At 34.9% G+C, this 26,270-nt stretch overlaps 1 protein-coding gene across 7 annotated transcripts; it reads right to left on the reverse strand.

The window, feature by feature from the left end:
* Nucleotides 1-1,256: 1,256 nt before the first annotated feature.
* On the reverse strand, nt 1,257-24,900 carry PNISR (PNN interacting serine and arginine rich protein). Of its 7 annotated transcripts, none has more exons than XM_054569750.1 (13): nt 24,743-24,831; nt 18,644-18,723; nt 16,651-16,765; nt 15,057-15,245; nt 13,461-13,684; nt 11,886-12,057; nt 10,382-10,572; nt 8,567-8,704; nt 7,308-7,407; nt 6,517-6,570; nt 5,286-5,456; nt 3,260-4,346; nt 1,257-3,023 (listed from the first exon to the last, which is right to left on the reverse strand). In XM_054569750.1, the coding sequence occupies exons 3-13, from the start codon at nt 16,736-16,738 to the stop codon at nt 2,993-2,995; spliced, it is 2,445 nt and encodes an 814-aa protein (XP_054425725.1). In that variant the 5' UTR covers nt 16,739-16,765; nt 18,644-18,723; nt 24,743-24,831; the 3' UTR covers nt 1,257-2,992. The 7 variants fall into 7 exon arrangements, with proteins under 7 accessions (XP_054425725.1, XP_054425723.1, XP_054425722.1 ...); XM_054569748.1 differs by having other exon boundaries at nt 16,651-16,769; XM_054569747.1 differs by lacking the exon at nt 18,644-18,723 and having other exon boundaries at nt 24,743-24,870.
* Between the last annotated feature and the right edge of the window lie 1,370 nt (nt 24,901-26,270).

Genomic DNA, 26,270 nt, shown 5'->3' on the forward strand with positions numbered 1-26,270 from the left:
TTTTTTTCCTTTAATAATACACTTTGATATCCACTCAGTGTTTAACTGGTAGATTTTCACATTTAGAAAATTTCACAAAAATTGGTAACTAGAATTATTAGGATAATTTTACCTTACTATAATTATAATGTGGAAGATTTAACCAATATGCGTTTATAGAACTTTGCATCTGATAAACCTTTATGGTATAAATGTAACTCATCACGTGAGTTATTTTAGGACTAATAAAAAGCCCATTTTCTCACTCAGGTTTAGACTTTACAACCAAATTCTACTTTACATTGAAGAACTTAAGGGCTCTAAGTGTTCAAAATCTTGGAAATAATCTAATTCCACCCTTATACAGTTGAAGAAATTAAGGCCCGTAATAATTAATGATTTGCCCAAAACATATCAAGCAGCAGAGCCACGACAATCCAAAATATCACTATTTCCATTAAACCATGCTTAGTACCATCTTAGAAACTTTACTAAAATAGACTTTAATGTACATATATATGAGAAAAACTCTCACTTTAAGTTAAAGGATTTCCATAAGACAATATTATAGGGACTTTGGAACTTATTTAATTCCTATATAAATATTCCCACATAAAATAAAAAAAAATCTCACCTATAATTAACTATACAACCATGTGCTTCTTTGAAGAAATAGAGTAACTCAAACACTAAAAAATCGACTATGCTGGGGAAATTCACCTATTTTGTATATACCATTAGAAAGAGATGTTAAATAAGACATTTTACAATGGCAGAAAACATATACACTGAGATTCCACACCAATCTTTATTTATATTTTGGGGCCTGAAACAAATCTTGTAATTACCTCTTCCAAATCACATTTTATTCTCTTAATGGTGTGGTTTATCCCCATTCCACAAAAACAAGTATGATTAGTACACTAGAAATATTTTTTAAAGAACCTCTTAGACAGTTTTTATTAACCAATCCAGACCAATGATTGTCTCAAAAATCGAATCTATTAATTTTCTGGTGGTGTCATTTTAGAAAAAGACTTCATAATCAAATTATACATTTAATTAACTTATATGTAAGTTTTAGCATTCACATCCCAAATCATGGAAGCCCTATTTTATAAAATATTACCACTCAAGGTAAACATACTTCATTACATGTCAATGAAATAATGAATTCTCTGAATTATCCATAAAAATCTGAAAAACCCAAATATTTAATTATAACACTCATGTGTCTACTAATAATCACACACATCATGACTGTGTTTTTAAAAATATCTACAGATTTAAATGGTAAGAAGCTTGTGTGGTATGGCAGAGTAAATTATATTGTCAAATACTACTTTTGGCTCTAGTTCGTATCTTGCCCAAAAATGTGCATATCATAGCCAGCAGAACTTTTTCTGTAGAATTTTATTTTGAAAATATTTCACTTGAAGATTGATCTAAAAAACATTTTAAGATATGAAAATGTTATACAACTTATCTATTACAAATTAATTGGATAATTCTACAATTAGGTATACCGTGTTAGCTCACCTACATAAAAAATATTGCACACTTTATTTTGTCTCCAGATGTGACTGATGTCTAAACTATATAGAATTCTAAACTATTTAAAAGTTATTCTGTGAAATGTCAACGTTATAAATATCAGAACTAAATGCACTGTAAAAACAACCATTTTGGTAAACATGCATTTATTCACAGTTGATTTATTTCCTCTAGATAAATGCATAAACTGTTCAAAATTATTCAAGAACTTTTGTAGAGGTACAAGAGCACACTATACAAATCTATTTTCTACCTTTGTTTTGAGGAAACACTGATCTTGGCAAAAATCTGGCTTATTTTAAATGAATTATTGCTGGTAAAAAGGCATACTTTAAAACATTTCTGTGACCCGCACCTGCTCTTTTCTCTTTAAAATTTAAAAGCATTTGTTTTCGGAGATTTATCTATTGTGGCATAAGTGAATAATCACATAAAAACAAACCCTGAAAGCAGTTGAACATTAAAATGCCTGTGGAGCCTTCATTTTATCCATAAGTTATAACTGCCTTAAATTGTTAAACCACTCACTGAGCCTAATTTTAAGAAACTGACAAAACCAAACCATTTCAGTGTTATGAAACTGACACAAGCCCGCATAAAACAGTATTCCTCCACTGAGCTGAGGTCATATTATACTTTAAAAATATAAATAAGTATATTGAACTGTGAGTCTTATTTCTATAACAACCTCAAAGTGTTTAAAATATGCTTCTAAAACAGAAGTGGGTAACTGCCGAATATAGTTCCAGACTTGACTTTTAGTGTCAAACACAATCATTCCTTATAAGTAACTCTGATTGGTACACTGGCTTGATTGAATCCAGCAACTTCATTTTACAGGAGTGAACCATACTTTATACACACAGAATATATTACTTGAAAATCCCCCGAAAAGCAAAAGTTTAGAAAGCTGTCAAATGATTTCAAATGAAAACTAAAGGTCTGTTTCTGGCCCTCTTCCATACCCTTAAAGTTGGAATTTGACAAAAATCCATGGGTACAATTGACAAGCTTTGACAAACTACTGAGTTAAAACCATTTTCTTTGGGGCAAATGGGAGGAAGTACCTTTAAAACTTGTTATACAAAGTTCCAGCTGCCTTTTTATAAAAGTACGTTCCTTAGAATAAAATCATAAAATTAAGGTGCAAGAGGTTAACAAAAATGAACTAAAGAGCTTTATTGACATCACAGTACATTCGAGAATAATTTTAAGAACATTACAGCTGAAAGAGAATGGCATGTTTATAGTCTTATTGTGCACTATTTTTTGAAAAAAAAAAAAAATACAAAGAAATCCTATTAACTCGAAGCAGCATTTGGAAAAAGTATACCTATATACAGATAAAAAGAAAATTCTGGTTTCACCTACACAGCCACAATGTGCCTCTATAATGAGACAAGCCCTTAAAACTCATGGAATTTTTTTAAACATCATGGCATTCTTGCCACATCATTCCTCAACGTTTACGACGGGGAGGGGTTGTTGATCTGAAAAAGAAAGGGAAAAGACAAAATTTAAAAATAAAAATGTATTTTAAACTAAAGAACGCAATTTTTAAATAAATAATATTATAAAGGATTTCTAAAATTACTTAAAGACTATGATCATTTATCAAGTACCAAACGGAGTTTATTAAAGAGAGAGAGAAAGGACACTTTCAACTTTGAATAAATTCAGTCAAATTTTTAAAAAATCAGACAAAATACTTTAAAAAGTATACTACCTTGATCGGGACTTAGACTTGTGTTTGCGGCTTGCCTTCTTACCAGACCTTTGAGATTTCTCCATGGATCGCGATCGACTATGTTTAGGCTTCTTAGCCTTCTTTTCTTTGCTACTTCCTGGAGATTCAGAACTGCTCCTTCCACTAGAATCAGAGCCTGAATGTTTTTTACTATCTTTGGTAGTACTTTTCTTACTATCCTGTCTAGAATCATGTCTGATGATTTTAACAGAGATAGAACCACTCCTAGAAAATATTCTTTCACTTTCTCGTTTCCTTTTCAACCTATCATCCTGACCACTGAACTTAAAATCTTTTTCTTCCCTTTTTTGTTTCTCTTTTCTTTTATCCTGTTCACGATCTCTTTCTTTGTCTTTCTTTTTCCTATCTTTATCTATACTTCGACTCCTCTCTTTTTTCCTCTCTTGTTCTTTAACCTCACCTTTATGTTTATGACTGCTCCCACTAAGGTTTCCACGTTGATCATCAATTTTACGCCTATCTCGACTTCTACTGCGACTGGATCGATTGGTTCGCCTATCCCTTGAGCGACTTCTACTTCTACGTCTCTCTCGGGAAGGACTCCGATTTCTCCGTCTTTCTCTTTCAATGCTATTTCTATTAGATCTCCTCCTATCTCTAATCTTTATTCTAGCCCTATTGCTGTCTATTTTAATTCTGCGAGAGTAACTTCTACTCCTACTACGTCTACCTTTAACTGTTGGAGATCTACTCCTACTATGTCTCTTTTTCCTTTTAGGAGAAGAAGATCGAGAAGATGTGCGACTACTACCTGAGCTAGAACTGTATGAAGAGCTAGAGACAGTACTACTAGTACTACTAGTTCTGCTATTGCTACTGGAACTACCACTACTAGAGCTTCCTGATCTACTTCTTCCTTGTTTCTCTTTTTCTTTATGATCTTTTTTTGGTTCTAAAACTGACGTAGTTTCATTTGGAGTTCTTTTCTTTTCATTAACCATATCACCGTCTGTTTCTCTTGCTTCTAGTAATGATAAACTATTTTGCTCTTTATGAATAAATTCATTCATCTCTTTTGTAACCCTTTCAGTTTGTTGCTTTTCTTCTGAAATAGAAAAAGACAAAAATAACAAGAGAAGTCAAATGTATAATGAAGAACTCCCATATTACCAAACTATAACAATAAAACATGCCACATAAGCAATGCCAAATTTTCTAGTAGCTACATTAAAAAAGTAAAAACAGGTAGAATTAATTTTATGAATCCAATATAAAAAAATTATCATTTCAACATGTAATTAAAAAGAAAATACTGAAATATCTTTTTTTCATGTAAAGTCTTTGAAACTTAGCGCATACATTAAACCTACAGCACATTTCAGTTTGGGTTAGCTACATTTCAAAAGCTCATTAACTACATGCAGTTAGCTAATCTCCTGGAGAGTATAGCCACAGAGTATCAAGGTGCAGAGAGAGGTAACGCGTGAGTAAGAAAAAAATAAGGCAACTTACAGGTAGTAAGTAATTTATAGGGATTTTCTGGCTGCAAACTCTTAATAGTTACCTTTCAAATTGTCCAAATAAGAATTTTCAAAAAAAAAACTCTAAGTAAGTGTTCTCTTTCATTATTTCTAGTATCATTATATAAGCTGTTAAGAACGGTACTCATTACAGTATTTTACATATACTTAATTATCTTAGCTACAAATTACTTAATAGTTTTACAAATGTATTTCCCCCATTTCAAAAGTTTTCATTTTAAGAACTTTAACAAGAAATTAAAATACATTAAAATACTTAACTTATGGCCCCTGAAATTAACATCTCCCAAGTTTCCCTTACCTAAACTATATATTTTGAATATTAAAATTAATTTTGATTTTATATTTAATAAAAAATTAAGTATCAGCAAAAACCTTAGTTTCAGTTACATCTCATTTATAATCTAGCCTTGATCCCATCTTTTGATATTTTAGGCTGGTTGAAAAATGAAAATACAGACAGACAAAACTGGACAAAAATTAAGTGAATCTAAAAGATATACCTTCCATCTGTTTATCATGTAACAGCTGCTGTTCTTTTTCTTTTCTCCAAAAAGCTTCCTGTTTTTGCCGGATTCGGTGCCGTAATTCCTCATCATCAGTGTCAGATGACTCAGAGCCTCTGTCACTCCTTTCATCTTCACTGTCTCCTGATCCATAACCACCCAGTCCACCTGTGTGCATAAAGCCCAGTCTATCATATGGAAAAATCATTCTGTGCACTAAAAACTTCTTAAGGTTCGAGAAGAAAGCTCATTTCTTTTTTTTTTTTCATTGCATTTTGTTGGAAGAATATGTTTATTCGGGGTGGGGAGAAGTATAAATTCCAATACTAAAGGAGTTCATAGACCCCCTTCATGAAAACTGATATAGTATCTTTTTCCTTCTGCAATATTTCATATATTTGTCACCATACACGATAATGGTTTTGTTTTAATGTCCATGCTAACCAATAAAATCATTAAACAGGGCAGTAGTAACAAAGCCTCACTAAAGCACAATCAATTCAACTACCTTAAAATATATGAGGATCCTGAAAACAGTTTTACAATGTACTTTTCCTTTGTTCAAAGCTTAGAAATCCCAGGTAGTATGCTAAGTATTTTTCCCTAAAAAAATTAGAATACTGTAATTCTGACTGTACAGAAAATGGTACAATGCTAAAACTACTCCCCACCCTGAAATGACCTAAACAGTAATAACAAAATCACATGGGCATTTGGTTCTAGCCATTTCTACTGATCCTCACAAAGATTAATTTGAAATCAAGATATGGAAAAGGCAAATTCAAGTTTTTATATACCTGATAATATATCATGCAAATAACAAATTATGAATACATCATTACTATTTTAATGTAAGATAAACCCTTTCCTCTATGGTAAACCTGACTTGCTGCAACACAATCTAAATAAAGGTCCTTAAAAGCATTAGTAGATAGGTTTCCCTTTAAGGCATGTATGCAATAATTTTGAAAGTGAGCTTAAATACTGTCATGGCTAAATTATAACTTGCCTTAATAAACTATGAGTGTCACCACATTTATAATAATCTCACTGTGACTGCTACAGTCAAAGAAAAAAATAGACAAATGTTTTAGAGACTCATATAACCCTAAGACCTAGGTTTTATAAACTGAGTAGGAACAGTACAGTTTCAAAACAGAACATGTAGAGACAAGGTAAGTATGATTTTTCCCTCTAAGGCCCTCTCACAAATAAGGAGAACACTTACCGAGTCCAGTGAGGGAAGCCAGTGCACTGGACTGTGCCAGCTGTTTTGCAGGAGCTTTGTATCACATCAACAACAGGAACAACATGTTAACACAAATAGCCACGATTTCATAGTCATGAGAGTCTATGGTATTGTTAAATCTACTACTATGGCTGCTTCTTGGGGAGAGAAGAAACATTAAAAACATAACATTCATTTTAAACCAGTAGCATGTCTGGCCTTGAAAGTATAATTCTGATGTGAGTTGAAATTGATTTATAATGAGGGGAAAATGTTGACAGCATATCGTTATTTTTATTTTTGAGGTATGGTCCATAATTTAAATTTTGCTTTCAGTATATTTTTTTAAGTGTTACTAAAAATACAGGGGCTGGGTGAGAGAATCACTAGCTTCTGAAGGAATTTTAAGTGGTAAACTATTTGAAAACTCTGAAGGTTTATAATTCATTAGTAAAACCAAATTGCATTAGAAGTCATACACCAATGCCATGGTATCTATAAAAAAAAATCAGGTGAAATAAATTGAACATCAAGAATTTTCCACAATACATTTTACAAAACAACAGTATACTTAGCAATTTGTGCTCAGATTGGATAAAACAAAAATACTTGTATAGTTGTAATATGTTGTCTATAAATCTAAACTTTCCCAAAGAGTAAAACATGCAAGAAGAAAATATTCAAATCTGCTAGTATTTCAACAAGGACAACAACAACAAAAAAAGGTCCAAAACAGCCACCAAAACCAAAACACCCCCAGAAAAACAAAGCCAAGAACACCCACAATATACCTTTAGTTGCTTTCCGGTGGGCATCTTTGGCTACGTAATAAATTTCTTCATCTGTGACATCCAGGAGAATTTCAGTCAGAAGCATTTTTGTCAGTAACATCTAAGGAATATACATTGTTTCTAATTTATTATTATAGTTAATAATATAGTTTGACATTTTCAAAAAAATTACAAGGCAAAACCATTTTATAAAACATTTTTAGAGAAGAGACCACATCAGTCATTCCAAGGAACAGAGTATCTTGAAAACTATTCTAAAATATCAAAACTTTGAAAAAAATTCAAAATTATATGGATTAAAGGAAAAAAATGAGTTTATTTGTATAGAAACACTGAATTCTAACTCTAGAGACAAAACATTTAAGAAGTCCCTATTAATAAAACTTTCCATAGTTGAAAGTAGCCTTTCATTTAATATTATTAGTAAGCAGTTCAACACTAGTTTCTTAACTAGCTTAGGAATTTACATTAACCGTCAGCTCAAAGTAAAATTTGAGGGGAAAAAATAAGGAAAAGGCAGTTATTTCATTTTGTGAGATAAAAATCCCTTTTTCTTGATTGCTGTAATATAGAGTGCAATAGACTTGAAACAGATCTGGATCCTAGCTCAGGTTTGGCTACAATGGCTGTTTCAAATGTAGACGACTAGTTAGTCTCTTCACCTCTCCGAGTTCCAGATCACAGTACTCATCTATGAAAATGACAGTACACTGAATCAGCATCTTCTAAACACATTCCTAACATCAACTTGTCTTTCAATATGAGAAATGCAGCATTTTTTATTCCAATCTCAGAAAAATGTCAAAACACATTACAGATATTAAGGCTTTGAGAAGTCTTGCAATGAAGAAATTTGTTTACCTATGTTCCCACCCAGTGCTTCCTGTACTTATTTTTTATGAAGTCTTTTAATCTTTTCCAGTATTCAAAAAACACACTTTAGAAAATAATAATGTGTTCTCTTGGGTCTCATATAGTAAAATATTGTTTAATTATAACACTGGTATTAGGAAATGTGCTTAACAACTGCTTTATAAGCTGTAAGTTCATACTGTAAGTATAACCTGCATTTTGCAGACTTTATTGCCCAGCAAATCTGTAGGTAAGTACATATAAATAACTGTTTCATGAGTTCTCAGTTTAAATGTTCAAGATACCAAAGTTTTAACAAATTATAAACAAAATAAATCCTGTAATATAATGTTTTATGTCAATTATACCTCAAAAAATTAATTAAAAAAAGAAATTTACATTTTTACCATTTGATACTCTTTCTCTTCTTCAGTCATTTCTGGCTCACTTTGCTCTTCTTGAGGAACTGGAGATGGACTTCTGGTGACTTTGCCACTGCTTGCAGCCTCAACATTTTCAGCATCTTCATCTTCCTCATCACTATCCTAAAAAAGATAATACGATGTGTACCCCAAATTCATGTTTATAATGTAAAAGTCACTATCTTGCCCATTCTATTTTAAAACTCTAGGTTAAAAGTTTATGAATCAAATCTATAAAAATGAAATTTCTTTCTAAACTATATTTTTGTATGACAGATTTCATTTGGTAATTTAAAGTGTAACCTGAGAGGAAATGTAAGATATTAAAATTTAATTTTTTTTTCAATTTAATTTTTCCTTAGTCAATTTTGAGCTCATTTTATAATAATTTTGTAATAATTAATTTTATATAATTATTTTATAAATAACCAGAAACACATCATGCCCAGAGGCTGAACTAATATCCATTATATATGGTGGCTGAAACGAGTGGTTTGTAGAACTTTGGGTAAATAAACCATAATCATATTATTCAGTGTTACTTTTCAGCTGTAAATGTCAGTTATTTACTTAAAACGAAAAAATTGTAGTCAGTTTCCTGATCTCAGCTGGCCCTGAAACTTTGTGAAATTTGCTTCTTTTTAGCTGTATAATGGACAGCTAGATTAGAAATGAGGTCTACTTCAGATGGAGGAAAAGCCAGCAGTTTGTCTGTCTCTGTATGAGTGTTAGGTTTTCAGTATCCAAACAGTGTACCTTAGAGAAGGGACTCTACCTTAGGTAAAGTAGTGTTCCAGTCACATTGCTAGCCTACTAAGTAATAGTTAGGTGACCACCTAAATGCTACTATGGCAAGACCATTTGAACAGAAGAATTCATTGTAACACAAGCCCAAAGGCATGTGGAAGGAGAAGGATAATCTCCAATTTTTTGACCCTAAAAAAACCACCACATCTGGAAATCCACTGTTTCAAGTAAAGATTTTTTAAAAAATTTTAAGGTAAACTCTAATAGTGGTAGTCTGTTGTTTTATTTCGTAACACCCAGAACAAAGAACACATCTTTGGCATGGTTCTTTTGTAAAAATAAAATAATTTATGGAATTTAAGCAAAATAAATGCCTTCTTAAATCTAGTTACCTTGCTGTCCTTGAAATTTATTTTTGACGCAGAAAATGGCCTTAGAAGGAAGACCTGTTTCGTAAGTGGGATACCAGCCAGTGCTATGACTATCCTACCAGCTAGAAGCACATTATTGCTAAACAAAAAAATTTCTAAACCACTCATGCCATCTAACTGGTGAAGATTTAAATATTTAAAATTTTGTTACTTTCAGTGCTTATGTCAAAAACTATAAAGGCTATTACATCCTCTGGTATAAGTATTTATTTCTTCAAAAAGGGCAGATGTATTCTCTGCCCCTAGTTTTGTTTCATAAACGACCATTAGGGAGTTAATTATACCAAAACAAAAGATTAGAGATGTTGCCCTGGCCAAGTAGCTCAGGTGGTTAGAGCACTGTCCTCATATACCAAGAATACAGATGTTTGTCAAGGTAAGAGCTATCTCGCAACCCACTGAGTAATTCCTCCCCAGGATGAAATGTTTCATAAACTCACTGCCCCTGTCTCCTTACTCTACCCTCAGTAACGCATACATAATATAAAAACATAATCCCCAAAATAGCCGCAGAAAGTAATCCCAGGAACATTACTGTAATACTTTTCGATAAGCTAAAATATTTCATTAACCTTTACACATAGATACCAAATGGAGTTTTCGGTTCAAGGATTTTACTTACAAATTTACTTCTCTGAGGTAAACGAGGGCCATCACCTCCTTCAGTATCTTCTGTAGTCTTCTTTTCTTTTTTGGACAACTGTGAACGTTGTTGTTCCATTCTTTCTTTCTCCAACTTCTTTTGCTTTTCACGTTCCATTTTTTCAAGACCTTCCCGAATCCAAGCTGGAAGAGTCCTGCGTTTTACTGCATCTGTTTCACGTGGGAAAAAGAAAATCTATAAGTCAGTTAAGTAAAAATCAAATGCATGTCCTTATTCCTAAATTTCAGCAAACTGGTGAGTAAATTTTTTAGAAAAAGAATGCTGGTGCCATATGAACACTTGTAACAAATACTATATATACATTGTCCAGCCAAACAGTGGTAACAAAAACAGCCCGTTAAACATCATGCTTTTCTTTAAAATCAATGCTTTTAATAGCAGCATGAACATTTATGCCAAGGCACTGTGAAAGCACATTAAACCATCATCTCAACCATAAAAAAAGCTGTATATGACCACTACCATTACTTGATCTCTTTTGCAAATGAGAAAACTGAGACCCAAAGAAACTAACTGATATGTTCAAGGTTACAAAGCCAGTATGTAGTGATATTTCAGAAACTTACACTACACTGCTTCCTAAAATGTTGAGACAGAAGAGAGTCAAACACAAGTCTCTTTTCACACTGAAAATTCATTTTAACAAGTATTCCATATGGAATACTTCTTAATTTATTCCATTAAGTTATAAAAGAAGCAATAATCTCCCTAAAATATCCACTTTGTGGTAAGGAAAAGCCTTAAATGTTCTGGTCCATTAACTGCTTGCCATATTTCAATTTCCAGATGTGTAGTAGCATAAGTATATAATTTACCATTGAAAATTAGATTTAATACGTTACTTAAAACATGAAATTTTCACCATGACCAGATAGCTCAGTTGGTTGGAATGCTGTTGCAGTATGCCAAGGTTGTGGGTTCGATCCCTGGTCAGAGCACACACAAGAATCAACCAATGAGTGCATAACCAAGTGAAACAACAAATTGATGTTTCTCTCTAAAAATAATTTTTTTAAAAAAATGAAATTTTCTGCAAAATACTTATGGAAAGTGAAATAATGAAAGGAAAATTAATCTGGCAGCAGTGTAACAGATGAACTAACAATGGAAAGAATCCAGAGAGAAAAAGTAGGTGGTTTTGAAAGTGGGAAAGGCTCAAATACTGGCATAATGTAATAAAACTGTCAACAGTGAAAACAGAGATCAAAATGTTACAGCCATGATAAATTTATAGCTCATCACCAAATCTGTTTAAAGATTTATTTTAAAGGAAATTAAGCTTCAAATATTTTAGACAAATCTCTTCTTTGAAATGTTAAGGTTTACGACTATAAAATAATAGGGTTTTAAAGTATCAATTCCTAAGATACCAGAGGTATCAGAACAACTTAAAAAATAAGACATCCTTTTTATATGATCAAGAAATCATGCCAATTGTGGTTCACTAAACTTAAATAGCTACCAATTTGTGGAGGCTCCTGCTTCACAGGAAGTGCAATAGGTGAACGCTGCCGATCCCTGAATGATGATGGCCTCTCTCTTCGATTCTGGGGAGGTGCTGGAGGTCCTGGAGGTCCTGGTTGCCAATAAGGAGGATGAAATCCACCTTGCGGTGGACCAAAAGCAGCCCCATGCTGAAAGAGTATTGCAGTTTATTTTTCTTCACATTAATACACTATACACTCTGGGACACACGTGTGTTATGAACTGGGACAGTAGAAATCCATGTGTGCAGCAAATCCAAGAATTCCACGGTTCTAATACCCACTGATATTTCTGTAGCCCCAAGAACCTAGGCTAACTTTTCTTAAGAAAAAGACTTTCTGCTTAGGTAAATGCAAGAGCCATCTAAAATCCAGCTGATACAATATTTTCAAGAAACAGAGAAAATGATATATATGAACTTTTTCATTCTGCATCTGTTTATAAACTAATCCTTTCACTACCAAGGAATCAAAATGTCGATTTTTCTGTAACTAGAAAATACAGGAAAAAAATTTTTAAATCAATTTCAACTTTCGAGTTCTTGTGAATTTAGGTTATTTCTATAATCTTGCCAAGAAATATCTTTTAAGCGAAGATAAAACTCACTGGCTCATTATATTACATTTTTTTTTGTAATTTTACCATTTTCAGAGGCTTTCCTAAGCCAGTTGCCAACAGAGTTGTCTTGTTAGCAAGGGGATGTACCAAGCAAATGTGGTACAAGTAGAAGCCCCCTGCCACAAAAACTATCATATCTGTATATCAAGTATGAGTATGCAACAAGTATGTGAATATACATGAATAGGAAGATTACTGTCACAAGATGACTACTGTTTATGTTTGTTACCCATATAATTAGTGAAATATTGTATGGTTTTCTTTCTCAAAATTTTAAATTATGATAGCTTAGTTTATAAGGTAACAATTACAATCAGTTATTTCAAAATGACACCTAGCATAATTTCAGGGGAGACCCTGGCAGAGTGGTTTGAGAAAATAATGACACTATTCCCCATAGAGTTCTATGTCCCTAGGAATGAATTAGATGCTACAAAGGAAATTATGTGCAATTCCATTAACAAACATGTCATGTTAGAATGGAAGAAAAAAATAATAGAAAAAGTTGTAACTTTACACAGAAAGCACTGCATTTAGAAGATCACTTATGTTCTTCATGTCTTAACCATAATTTTATTGATAAATAATGTATTCAACTGCTGTGCATTTTCTAAACTTTATTGAACATTTAAATATACCATTTGAAATTGTAAGTTAGAAAACAAAACATCATATAACTCTTGCACTTACACATCTTCATTTTATCCAAATTTTTCCCTAATGATCCTTTATATCATTTTCCTAAGCAAATCAGAATAAAAATCTAAATGATTTTAATACTCAAAAACTGGTAACTTTTATGAGACATAATATGCACTTATCTGCATAAGACTGAAAAGTGAAACACATATCTCAGGTACTCTTGGTGAGACAAACTTCCAAAGAATGGATTATGTGCACATCTACAATATTAAAGCAACAAAATATCTTTCACCTGATAGTCAAACTGGTTCACTGGGCCCACTGCAAAATTATCGGGTGGTCCACCAAAGTTGTGATTGTTCTGGTTAAAAATATGCCTGTTGTCAGGGGCAAATTCCCCACTGTCCTGACTGTTGCTGTCTTCGGAAGGAGGAACAATGTCCATTGGGCCTGGTGTTGGTGGCATCCATGGCTGATCTGGTGGGGGATGTGGGGGTTGCTGATGCATTCCCCATTCTATTTAGGATTTAGGCATAAAAACATTCAACAGGGAGTTACAACAAAATCAACACATATTTTTAAACTCTCAAGAAAGCTAGATTTTTCAGTAAATAAATAAATATAAAGATTATGACTTCTTGGTCAAATTCCTTTTGTATATCTTAAAAATAAGCAATGAATTAATCTAAGAAATAATTCAAGTGAGCTAATCTCCACTTAATTCATATCCTACACAAATGGAAACCGAATGCCCAAAATTATTTTTAATAAATGTAACAAAATTCAAAGCAATTTTTTGTTGTTTAACTTTTCTATTTCTTTTCAGTAACACCACCATAAAAATAATGCTTAGGGATTTTATATAATTTCTTTCTTCCATGAACACATTTATCCTCACAACATCCCTGTGAGGTAGGAAGAAATCAGGTAGTATTTTTGCCAATTTCAGGAGGGAAAATTGAGGCACACAGAAATAAATCACTTGCCAAGGTCACAAAGAAAACCAGTAGAGCAAAGTTGGGGAAATGGAAATGCTAGGGTGGGTCATTTATAAACTTGAACATGGGAACTAAAACATTTTCAAACGTGAGGAAATTTTGCATGGCTTCAAGAAAACTAGAAATGAACTACCTTCATAATATCAAATATTAAAATACTCATTATACTTTTAAAAGTGGTATTAGAGAATTACTTTGAGTTTTCCATTCTTACATTGAGAAACAAAAATAATTATTAATAGGGAAAGGGAGATATGTATGACTTCACCAATCAGCACACTTAAACATAAGATTCCTCTATAAATAAATTGAAGTGACTATTAAAAATAATAGTACAAGTCATAGAAAACTGAACTAGCATCAAGGAATCTATATCATACTGTGAAGTAAAAAAGCAAGCAAGCAAACAAACAAAACAGATAAAAACTTATGGAAGATCTTCACTATGTGAAAAAAGGGAAGTAAATATGGGTGGATGATAGGGGCAGAGTATATTTGACAAACTAACTTGTCACATAGTGACACAATTTTTCTTTAGAGACTAGACATGTTTTGCTCTGCCAGTCCTGCTTCTGAAAAGGCCAGAGGTTGCAACAGAGAGACCATAGAATGCTCTCTTCCCTAGATGCCAAGTGAGGTTTCCAGTGTTCCCAGCCCCTGTCAGCCTAGGAATGAAGAACCAAGAAAAGAATCAACTGAGTGCCACAATGCTAGCAGACTGAGTACAGAATAATTTTAACCACAAATTTCAAGGTCAAATCTAATTAAAACTGCCTATTCTTTAAGGATTAATTTCAAGAAGTCACAAGACTAAAACAAATTAAACAATTTAACTTTAATCTTTTTTATTTTACAAAAGTCCTAAAATTTGGAAAACATAAACAACAAACCTGGTTGCCACATCCTGTTAAAGTTTGAATCCCCTTGAAAATTCCCATGATTGTTTGGACCAGATTCCATTGCAGACATATCTTGTCCATTTGGCATCATTCCTGGTGGTTGTTCTACCATGCTTTGCTGCCCTGAAGCTTCTCTTTGGGCAATCCAAGCTTGAGCCAATGCAGCCCAGTCAATCTGGCCTAATGTAATTTAACACAGAAGAATTTAGCGTTCAGAATGTAGGAGCTAAAAGAACAGTGCCTCTAAGCAAAACAAGCATCTCAGCAATTCCTTAAATATTACTGAATGTTTGACTGAAAGGATGCTCAGAAAAGAATCTATATTCAGGGTACAAAGTAAAATAAACTACTTGAGACCTTCTGAAAATGATTCCACAAAAAATACTCTTAACCAATTATTTTCTAATATTAACTCATAAAAAATTTATCCTCTGAGCCTTAGTTTATTGAGGTTTTTAAAACTCTTATTCCTCTTTTTTTTAAACAAATTATTCCTCAAATAGGTCCTCTTCAGGCGTACATTGGACCCTGCAGACCTCAAGTGAGTATAGCTATCTATCCCTGTTTCTCCTCACAGCCATCCTTCTTAAGCTAAAGCTCCCTTCTCGAGTCAAACTACATTCCTAACAACTTATTAGTCATTCTTCAAAATTCATTGTCCCCACCAATTTAAAGTTCCTCCTTTCCTTCTCAAATATCTATACTTAACATTTTAAGATCTAATATTTAATATTAATAAAGGAAAAAAGTAAAATAAGTTTTTCACATCTCAGTTTAGTAAAGATTAAAAAGATATTCTTGTACATTTTGATGAAAACATAAATCGGAATAATCTACATGGAGTTAAATTTGGCAATGTCTAACACTTTCCAAATATGCAACTGGGATCTAACAAACCTAGTTCTTAAATTTTTTTCCTAATAATTGGACACATGAATAATGATATACATACAAAATTATGGTAATTATTTTTAAATGTAAAAACTACCATCAATCAATGATCCAAAAGTAGATCAATTAAATTATGGTATGGTGCTATAATGGAATATAATGTAGTTATTTAAAAAATAGGTTAAGATTACGCCAATAAAGGTAAGACAGTGGAAGAGTCATATCAATGAAACCAAATGGGGTCTCCCTATACTTTTTTCTATGTCTGCCTATGCTTGAAATGTTGTATAATAAAGAGAAATGACTTAGCATACTACTCATTAGTTAACTATTATCTACACAGAATTATAATATTCAGAATTGACAATCGAAGTATGCTTTACTTACATTACACATTTAAGAAAGACTTTCTGATCATGTATCATAGAAATGTACACTTGAAACCTCTATGACCCTATTAACCAAAGTCACCTCAATAATTTCAATAAATTTTTTTAAAAAAGGGGAAAATAAAAGACTTTCCGCCTTCCTAGAAAAAAAAAAGAACTAATCAGTTTTAAAGATTAGATACTGACTATAAAATGATCCAACAAACCAATTCCAATTCTATCTCCCTTAATCCCACTGAGTATTTCCCACTTATCTCTATATATTTTTCCCTCGCCCACCCTCCAAATTCAGTTTGTGTCCTTACTTGGATCCTGCTGGTGCTGGAATGACTGCATCCACTGTTGTTGGTTCAAGGGCCATTGCTGCCAAGGCTGTCCTCCTTGATCCCACATCCTGGTTTTAAAAATATATTGGATTTTCTATCTTCAACAAAATGAACACAAGTTAAAGATGAGAATGAGAGTTCTTTAATTTTAAAAGCTCACATAGAAATTATTACATGATGATACATTTATGTGATTAGAGCTCTAAAATTCTGGTCAACAGGTTGCCAGAGGCAACTGGAATTTTTAGGTTGGCAAGCAACAGTAGAAAATTCATGTTAATACTATTGTCAGAGTATGGTAGTAAGCATCAAACCAATTTAGTTCAAAAAGGGAAAAAGCCCAATTTCTCCCAATATAAATTTCTGGAAATATAATTATTTTGAAAATAGTAAGAACAAATGTGATTTAATCTCCCCCAACTAATATTCCTTGAAGGGAGTAACCAAATAGTTCTGGCTAATGAAGGAAAACTATTCCTTATAAATAATTACAGCTAATGAATGCTTAAGGTAGAACAGATTTAGAAAGCTGCTCTAATGCCAAATCTAATAAAACAATTCAGACAATCTTAGAAGTAATGGGAAATCACAGACTCAAAGGTTGTCAAAATATCACCCTACAGATTTAATAATCTGTAATGGTGTCTCCTCATGAGATACAGTATTATGTTCCCAGAATCACTATTTTCACCAAAAATGTTTAACTGAATCCAACCAAGCTTTTTGGTCTCAATTCTAGTGTGAAGGAATGATAAAGGGACAAAGGAATGAGATAAACAGTATCAAAAGAAACAATCAGATAAATCCAGAAGGTGAGACAGTTTACAGGACCAGGTTTCTTCAACACAGAAAAGATTGGGGGAGAGAACATATGTTAGTAACTATTAAATCAAGATAATGGGCATGGGGGAGGGGGTTGTCACATGAGTTTACCTTTCCGTAAACTAGTTTGAAAACTCTCATAATGAAAATTTTAAATTCCTACAGTCCAATATCTTTGTACTCTATCCAACACTGATATACAACCTTGTTCAAGAACCCAACGACACATCTGGTAAGCAGCATTATGTTTCTTCATTTTTGTACCCCAGAGCTTAGTATAAAATAAAGTAGGCATTGAGTAAATGTTTACTAAATAAATCCTTCTAGACTGACCCTTAGCTCTAAAAATAAGACAGAAGCCTTAGTACTGCAGCATCACAAAAAATACAGAAGCCAGATAACAAGGAAGTAAGAAACACCACCTCCAATGGAGCAATGGCTATTATAACTCAGGCTCTTAGAGTTTACAGCCCCAGTCTTTGCAGCACTTTCAGAGTGTTTTATAATTCTATCAATGGCAGATGTTGACCTCTCAACTGAAGAACACTGAGAATTAGGGAAGATGCATTCCTTTGTTACCTTGACTTACGAGTCAAGTGCATTTATGGTCTAGTTGCATGAATATAGTCTATTATAATGGCATTATTAAAACACGGCGAAATAGACACTAAATAACACCACAGTTGAGGTCAACAACTGAAGCTAAATACACTTTTTCTTTCCTTTTTTTTTTAAGTAAAGATTTTATTTATTTATTTTTAGAAAGAGGGGAAGGGAGGGAGAAAGAGAGAAGAACATCAATGTACAAGAGATACATCAATCAGTTGCCTCTTGCACGCCCCCAGCCAGGGACCTGGCCTGCAACCCAGGCATGTGCCCTGACTGGGAAAAAACCGGCAACCTTTCAGGTCACAGGCCAGCATTCAATCCACTGATCCACACCAGCCAGGGCTAAATATACTTTTTCTAATCTCTCTTCAGATTTTTTTGTTTCTCTCCCCGCTCTCCCCCACCCCTCTTTTCCAACTATACCTTTAAAACCCTTTAAAAGATAAATGACTCATTATAGCCCTTGAAAAGTAATTCCAATTATAACTTTAATTAAAAGCTAACAAACCCAGATGTAGGATCAACTGCTATTTTGACTGACCTCAGAGGTTCACCTTCTGTTTAAAGTTTAGATTGATTCAGACTACAACTTGGAAGCATAGCAGCAAGATTACTTATGCCCTGGGGGGGGAAAAAAAGAGTATAAGTATGCTCTTAAATTATGAAAAATTAGCATAAAAATAAATTCTAGGAATGTAACATGAAAATGTGATCATCTCTAAATTAATTTGGAACTTTTTCTTCCTTTAACTATAATAAGAAAGTATTTATCATTATAAGGTTAAGGGAAACAGGTACATCAGAAATGAGAAGGCAACACTTCTTTTAAAATACCTTTTTTATTTACTTGGAAAGATCATTAACAATACAAAATAGCATCAAACAATTTAGGGACTGTCATATATGCTGAGGGGAAAAAAAAATTTGAAAAGAATATCTCATCCACCTGGTGTTAACTCAAGTGATACAAGTAAGGTAATAAAATGCATGAATTTAGATTTCTCTATGGAATTCTAAGTTTAAAAATTAACACCAGCAAGGTAAGAACAGCCTGTCCCTCACATGGATTCATTTTCTTCCCAGCAGATTAACAGCTTTTCTAAAGTTGATAGACAAATCTATTCATCTGCTTATATATTTCAAAAGATACAGGTCAGCGTCCTCCACAAAGCAGTTACTAAAGACCAAACAAATAAATGGTCTGTACCTCCTTCTTTCTGTTCACTTTTAAAGGTTAATGACAGAGAAGCTGTTGACCTACATTTATGAGAACCAAGAACCTGGCATAAGCACAGCTTGGTATTTTCCAAAGTTCTAATGGCATATTAGAATTCAATACATAGGCTTTTCTGTCGTAGGTTGTAAACTCATACAATGCAGGCATTATAACTAGCACTATACAGTGCCTACTGGAGTTGTAAATAGATATGCACTTAGTAAAGCCACCTGAATGGTGAAAATGATGTGTAGACTCCCTACCATCATTTCCATTACATAGATTTACTTTTCTAGAAATCCCTCTAAACAAAGTTTCTTTTACATATGTTTAATAGTTTTTATGGATAATTTTTTCAGTTCTCCTTTTAAGTTTTCTGGTCATCACTTGTCACCTAGACTTCAGAGCACAAACTCTGGTTCATGATGCTTATCTATACCCCCTCACTAGCTGTGTGAATGTGGGCAAATAAACTATTCTCTAATCCTTGGTTTTCTCATCTGTAAAATGGAGGCCACAATAAGTGTCTATTTCATAGGGTAATTGTGAGGATTAAATGAGAAATGCATGAAAACTCAGCATAGGAAACTTCAATAAGCATTGGTTAGTATCACCACCAAGACTGTCTTAGCATCATTTTTGATAGCTTTCCTCAAGTTTCCAACTAGTGGGGGGAAGGCTGCTCAAGCCAACCCATTTCTACTCAATTCCATTTTTTTTCCTACAAGCAATCTAAGACTTTCCAAGGTTTCATTTTATCTTTGGGGGAAAAGAGCCTTTCTGTCCCTATTCTTCATTTGGAAGCCTTTGTAATTTAAAAAGAGAAAAAAATAAAAATTTCCTACACACACAGATTTTTACTTGTATACTTTCAAGAGTTTCATTTGTATTACTTGTAGCCATTTTTCTGTTTGTTAAAACCAACCACTTCTACTTTTACTATGTTTTCCAAAGCTTTTCTCCCCCAAAGGTTTTTATGAAAGCTACTATTCAAATATAGTGTTTGGTACACTTAGGCTGAGAAAAATATGGAGAGGTGAAACTAGAGAAATCTTTTGGGAAGAAAATGTAATTCAGGATCACGGTATTCTATAAAAATCGTGACCCACCAATTCCACTTCAACGATTTAAACCACGGATGAAGATACTATGTCTTTCAAACTTAAAAAACCTGCAGTGTGTTTCTAACAGTGAACATTTTTTAGCGACACTCATCTAAAGGGCAATCGATAAGAGTGAATCGTACAGTGAACTCCTATTCAGCCATACAAAAGAATGTGGTAGACTCTTTTTGTTAAGTCCTCAACCAAGGATGTGTTTTTATTAGTTTTGGAGAGAGAAGAAGGGAGAGAGACAAACATTGATGTGAGAAACATCAATCAGATGCTTCCCCTACATGCCTGGACCAGGGATCGAACCCACAACCTATCTATGTGCCCCAACCAGGGATCCAAATCGCAACCTTTTGGTGTATGGGATGATGCTCCAACCAACTGAGCAACAAAGCCAGGCCTGATACTTTTTTTTTTTTAGTAGATTTTATTTACTTATTTTTAGAGAGGGGGGAGGGAGAAAGAAACCGAGAGAAATACTGATGTGCCAGAGATATACTGATCAGTTGCCTCCTGCACACCTCCAGCTGGGGACCTGGACCGCAACCCAGGCATGTGCCCTGACTGGGAATCGAACCAGTGACTTTTCTGTTCACAGGCCAGCACTCAATCCGCTAAGCCATACCAGCCAGGGCAAGCAGACTTTTATATGCTGAAATATATTGATGTACAAGTTGTATTAAGTGTGTGTGGGTGGGGGGAACTTACATGACAGCACATGAATGATACCACTTGAGGTTTTCTTCCTTTTTAAGAATGCAATTTCATATAGAAAATTCCTAAATTACATAGAACTCTTAAAACTGCTAAGCTCACCCTGACTGGTGTGGCTCAATGGAATGGGTGTCATCTCGCAAACTAAAAGGCTGCCAGTTCAATTCCTGGTCAGGGCATGCCTGGGTACAGGCCAGGTCCTGTTCTGGGAATGTATGACAGCCAATGGATGTTTCTCTCACACATTAATGTTTCTCTCCCTCTCTCTATCCCTCCCTTCCCCCTCTTTAAAAATAAACAAAAATAAAATTTAAAAACCCTGCTAAGCTCTGGAGAGCAAAAACAGAGGTCAGGGAGTTTTGATATTTTATTTTACATTTTTCTGTATTCTTTGAATTATTTTATCATGAGTGTATTTTTAGATATAAATCTACAGGTTTTTCTTAAATTCTTCTTTACTGATTGATTCGAGAGAGGAAGGAAAAGACAGAAAGAGAAACAGAGAGACAGAGAGACACAGAACAAGAGCCCGCATGCACACCAGCAGGGCCTGCCGAAACCTTTATTACAGACTTCTAGGCTGGAGAACTGTAAAAGAATAAATTTCTGTTGTTTAAGGCCACTCAGTTTGAGGTAATTTGTTAGAGAATCCCTAAGAAACTAATACAACCAGAAATGACCGTCAATCATCTTACGCATCTCTTAGAAGACTCTATATTTGAACACTGCTTAAAGAGTCTTAAAAATACTTGTTTAAATGACAATCATAGACAATCACGTGATGAGATAAATGAAAATTAAAATGTGCCCTGACCAGCGTGGCTCAAATGGTTGGGTATCCTACTGCAAAGCAAAAGGTCGCCAGGTAGATTCCCAGTCAGGGCACACTGCCTGGGTTGAAGCTTCAGTCCCAGACTGGGACTCCTGCAAGAGGCAATAGATTGATGTTTCTCCCTCCCTCCCTCAATTGCAAAAATCAAAGAGATACGGAAGCACATCTATCCTCAGATGCACATGGTCAAATGTTTCTCACATCAAGGACAAAGTTTAGAAAGTATGAAATGCAATTCCTCTTCTCCCCTGCCCTTTCAGTCCTACATACCAGGTGACCGGCTTCAAAATAAAAAATTCATTTGTTCAACTCAGGTTAGGTGGAGATGACACCAGTAAAAACCTTGTAACTATTTGAAATGTGGCAAAAAAAATTTTTGCTACTTTATGCGACGTGCATTTTGAATGCATTTTGATATATATTGAGATACTTTGCAACTTACAGCTTAATAGAGGTATTTTTTTAAAAAATCAGAGAATTGGATGCGTTGGTTATAGATACCAATAAAAGTGATATCTGAAAAACAAATGAGAGCAAGAGCCTAAATTAACAACACTTTAGTATATATCTTGGTTCTAATACCATTCTACAATAAAAGGAATCAGGGATCTTTAGAGAAAGAGCTGGTTCTTAGACCTGGCGCATAAAAAATGAGTCTGGAGCATCTTGTAGTACCAGAATGTGGGAAAGGAGAGGGAGAGGAAAGTATAGAATGAGGACATGTCAGAGGTGCACAGCAGACTACTTTAAGAGCTTCTGAAGTCCAAAGCTACTGCCCCCCAAAAAAATCAGCAAAAAATAAAATAATACTGAATTATCACACAAATTATGATATCAATATCTAGTCCATGCTGATATAAATAAATGATGAATAAATGGGAGGGAAGAGATAAATCTTCCTTGCAAAGTTCCAAATAAATTATGTAGATACTCCAGCCAAAAGGAGGGGGAGCATAACTCTCCACTTCTTTAGCGTGAACTGTGTGAAGGGACTTCCTCCCAATGAGCACGGTATGGAAGGGAGGAGTGGATATGGGAGAGTAACTTTACAGTGTAGAAACTTGACAAACACTACTTTGAGCAGGTGATGAAAGTCAATCACAATGTGGTCTGTCTTTCTTATATTAACGTATCATTGATACGATGCCTCTGTGATCCAAAAGCCCTAACACCAGTCTTAGGAGGAAAATATCAGAGAAATTTCAATAGCAGGGCATCCTACAACATACCTGACCAGTACTCTTCAAAACTGTCAAGGTCACTGTATTAGTTTGCTAGGGTTGCCACAACAAAGTACCACAGACTGTGTAGCTCAAATAACACAAACTTATTTCCTCATAGTTCTGGAGGTTAGAAGTCTAAGATCACAATGTCAGCAGGATTAGTTTCATTCTGAGGCCTCTATCTTCAGTTCGTAGATGAATGCCTCCTCCCTATATCTTTATATGGTCTTCCTTCTGTGTCCTAACCTTTTTGTCTTATAAGGATACCAGTCATAATGGATTAGGGTCCACCCTAATGAACTTACTTCTTTATAGATACTATCTTTAAACAGAGTCACATTCCAAGGTAATGAAGTTAGAACTTCAACGTATGAATTTTGGAGGGACACAATTCAACCTGAAACAGTCACTGAAAACAAAGAAAGCCTGAGAAACTGTCACAACCAAGAGAAGACTAAAGACACATGACAACTAATGTCATATGGTATCCTGATGGTATCCTGGGACAGAAAAAGAACGCTGGGTTAAAACTTAGGAAATGTGAATAAACACAGACTTCAGTTAATAATAATATGTCAATAATATGTCTATTAATTGTGCAACAAATGTATTATACTAATGTACCATTAATAGCAAGAGAAACTGTGTGTAATGGGGGTTTGGGGCATTTATATAGGAATTCTGAACTATCTGTTCAATTTTTTGGTAAGTCAAAAACTGCTCTAAAAAACAGTCTATTAGTAAAACAAAAATTAAATAGAGTCCCAAGAACACCTTAAAAGAACTGATTTACTATTACTTTCCCTATAGCGCCAGGACACTTTAAAAAGTAGTCCAACGAGTGAAACTTTACAGTGTTCTGGTTTGTTTTATTGTTTGTGCCTTGCTGCACTCCAATCAGAAATTCCAAGTTTATTTTGGTCTTCTATTAAATAACCTCCAACAATCAAAATCTGTCAAGTGCCCGAGATGTTCAGATGACAGTAATATCCACAAGATGGTACAACTGAAATACTGGACACTTCCTTTTCCCTATTGAAGCTTAGCAGATGACGTCCATCACCGGATTAAAAAAATACAAACTAATGAACGCAATTAGAGTTTACAGGACGTTTCTGCCCTCGGCTGCGCCTGCGTAGTCTGGGCTGCACAGCGCAAAAGGTCCAAATCCGGGCCCTCCGCCTCCTCCGCCCCGTTGCATCCCCCTCCCGACGGGGGGTTCCCACTGCGCACGCGCAATGCTTAACGGCGGGTCAGGAACCCAAGAATCGGTCCCTTCTAACCCAAGAAGAAACTCCCACAGTTAAGAGGAAGGGATCGTGAGCACTCTCTTTCATGGGAACATTTCCTTTTCACCGAGAGTACCGTTTTGATTCACGCAAGTCAGGCGGACGCCGCGGCTTTAAAGGAATGAGGGTCCAGCGGTCGCGCCAAACAGCGTACGCAGCCTACGTGTTTTAAGTTATGCTACCTCCGCCACAGAAACCAAGAAGGTTGTAATGGCCCGGCAAGTCCCCCCGCCTAACTGTTCTCTAACACTTACCCACTGTGGTTCCAGAACACCGTTGTCGCCACTGTTCCCGTAATACCTCTCCAACGCTTTCGATGCTTCTACTTCTTCAGGAACAAGACAAGATGGCGCCCGAGCAATCTCACCCGGAAGTAATAACAATAACATCCGCTGGTCATCTGAAGCCACACGGTCCCAGCATCCTGGACCTTGAGCCTAGGACAGTACCCGGTTAACATGTTTCCACGCCATTTTTGTTGTGGGCAATACCACCTGGGCTCTGTAGTACACACTGTGGAAGTGTCTGAACATTCCTTCATATTAATCTTAACGTAGCCAGCGCCGTGCCTGACCCATTTTCATCTTTAATTGGGCAAAAGCCAAGAGTTTAAGTGTTCTGTACAGAGCGCCCTGAAATTTTTGCCTTAACGACACGATCCTCCTCCGAGGGGAGGTATGTTCTTCAATAGGAACACTTTAGCTTCGGAAAAGGCGGCTCAGTTTCTGGAGCTAATTTCAGACTACGGAGGGACTAAAGGGTCAAAGTGAACAACTGGCAGGTTGCTCACAGCTCCTGGAGTGGCATTTGAGGCAGGCCACGGTCTGGTGCGAATTTCCGGAGTGTTCCAGGCTTCGGTTTCAAAGAGCGCGACCAAGAGCTCCGCCTCAGGCATATCGGACATTAGCGAAGTGGCCAATCTAAATGGTAGCAATGGCGAGGACCTTAGATGACCCCACAGCGGTCACTCTCTTTGTTAACCTCAAAACATCGCGCCCCCTTCCGGAGACACTTGCTCAGCTGAACCTCGCCCAGCAAGTCCCGATATTTCGTTCTTTATCCCTTGACTTTCAAAGGAAAAATGATGGGGAAGTCCAGTTTCTATCTCTTAACTACAAGATGGCCTCCCGAAAGGACTTAGGCGCTGCAGTTCATCCTTTGTATGATGCAGTTCCTCTACTAGAATACTTGATTTCATGGTGTTTTAATATGAAACAATGTTCAAGTGTTAAAAAATACCAATCAACAGGCTGCAATCTACAAGTTACAAAGTGCCTTGCTAGGGAGTAACATGAAACTTTTGTGTGACTGAAGAAAATGCACCAAGTGTCTAAATTGTTTCAGTGGGAATTGTGCAAAAGGAATACCAAATCGCAGTAGAAATATTATAGTAAGAGTACAAATACAGTTACATGGCTATATTGGGTTGGCCAAAAAGTTCATTAAGTGTTTCGGTGAAATAAAAAACACGTTTTTCATTTTCACTTATAATTTATTTGGATATTTTTAGTATGTCGGCTCTCTCCTGCATGGTATAAGGTCGATTGTTCTCAATGTCTTGATTTGCTCGCTAACAACTTCACCTGGCCTGCTGGACTGTGGAGCATGATCCAGTGAGAAATCTCCAGAATGAAACTTCACAAACCACTTTTGACACATTTGATCAGTCACAGCACCTTCTCCATATACTGTACAAATCTTTTTTTGCATTTCAGTTGCGTTTTTATCGTTCTCTAAATACTAAAGCATAATGTCAAAAATGCCATTTATTTTCTTCCACCT

The sequence above is a fragment of the Pteronotus mesoamericanus genome, unplaced genomic scaffold (assembly GCF_021234165.1).
Source record: "Pteronotus mesoamericanus isolate MK-2021 breed Mesoamerican mustached bat unplaced genomic scaffold, CSHL_Meso_final contig_20, whole genome shotgun sequence".
NCBI lineage: Eukaryota > Metazoa > Chordata > Mammalia > Chiroptera > Mormoopidae > Pteronotus > Pteronotus mesoamericanus.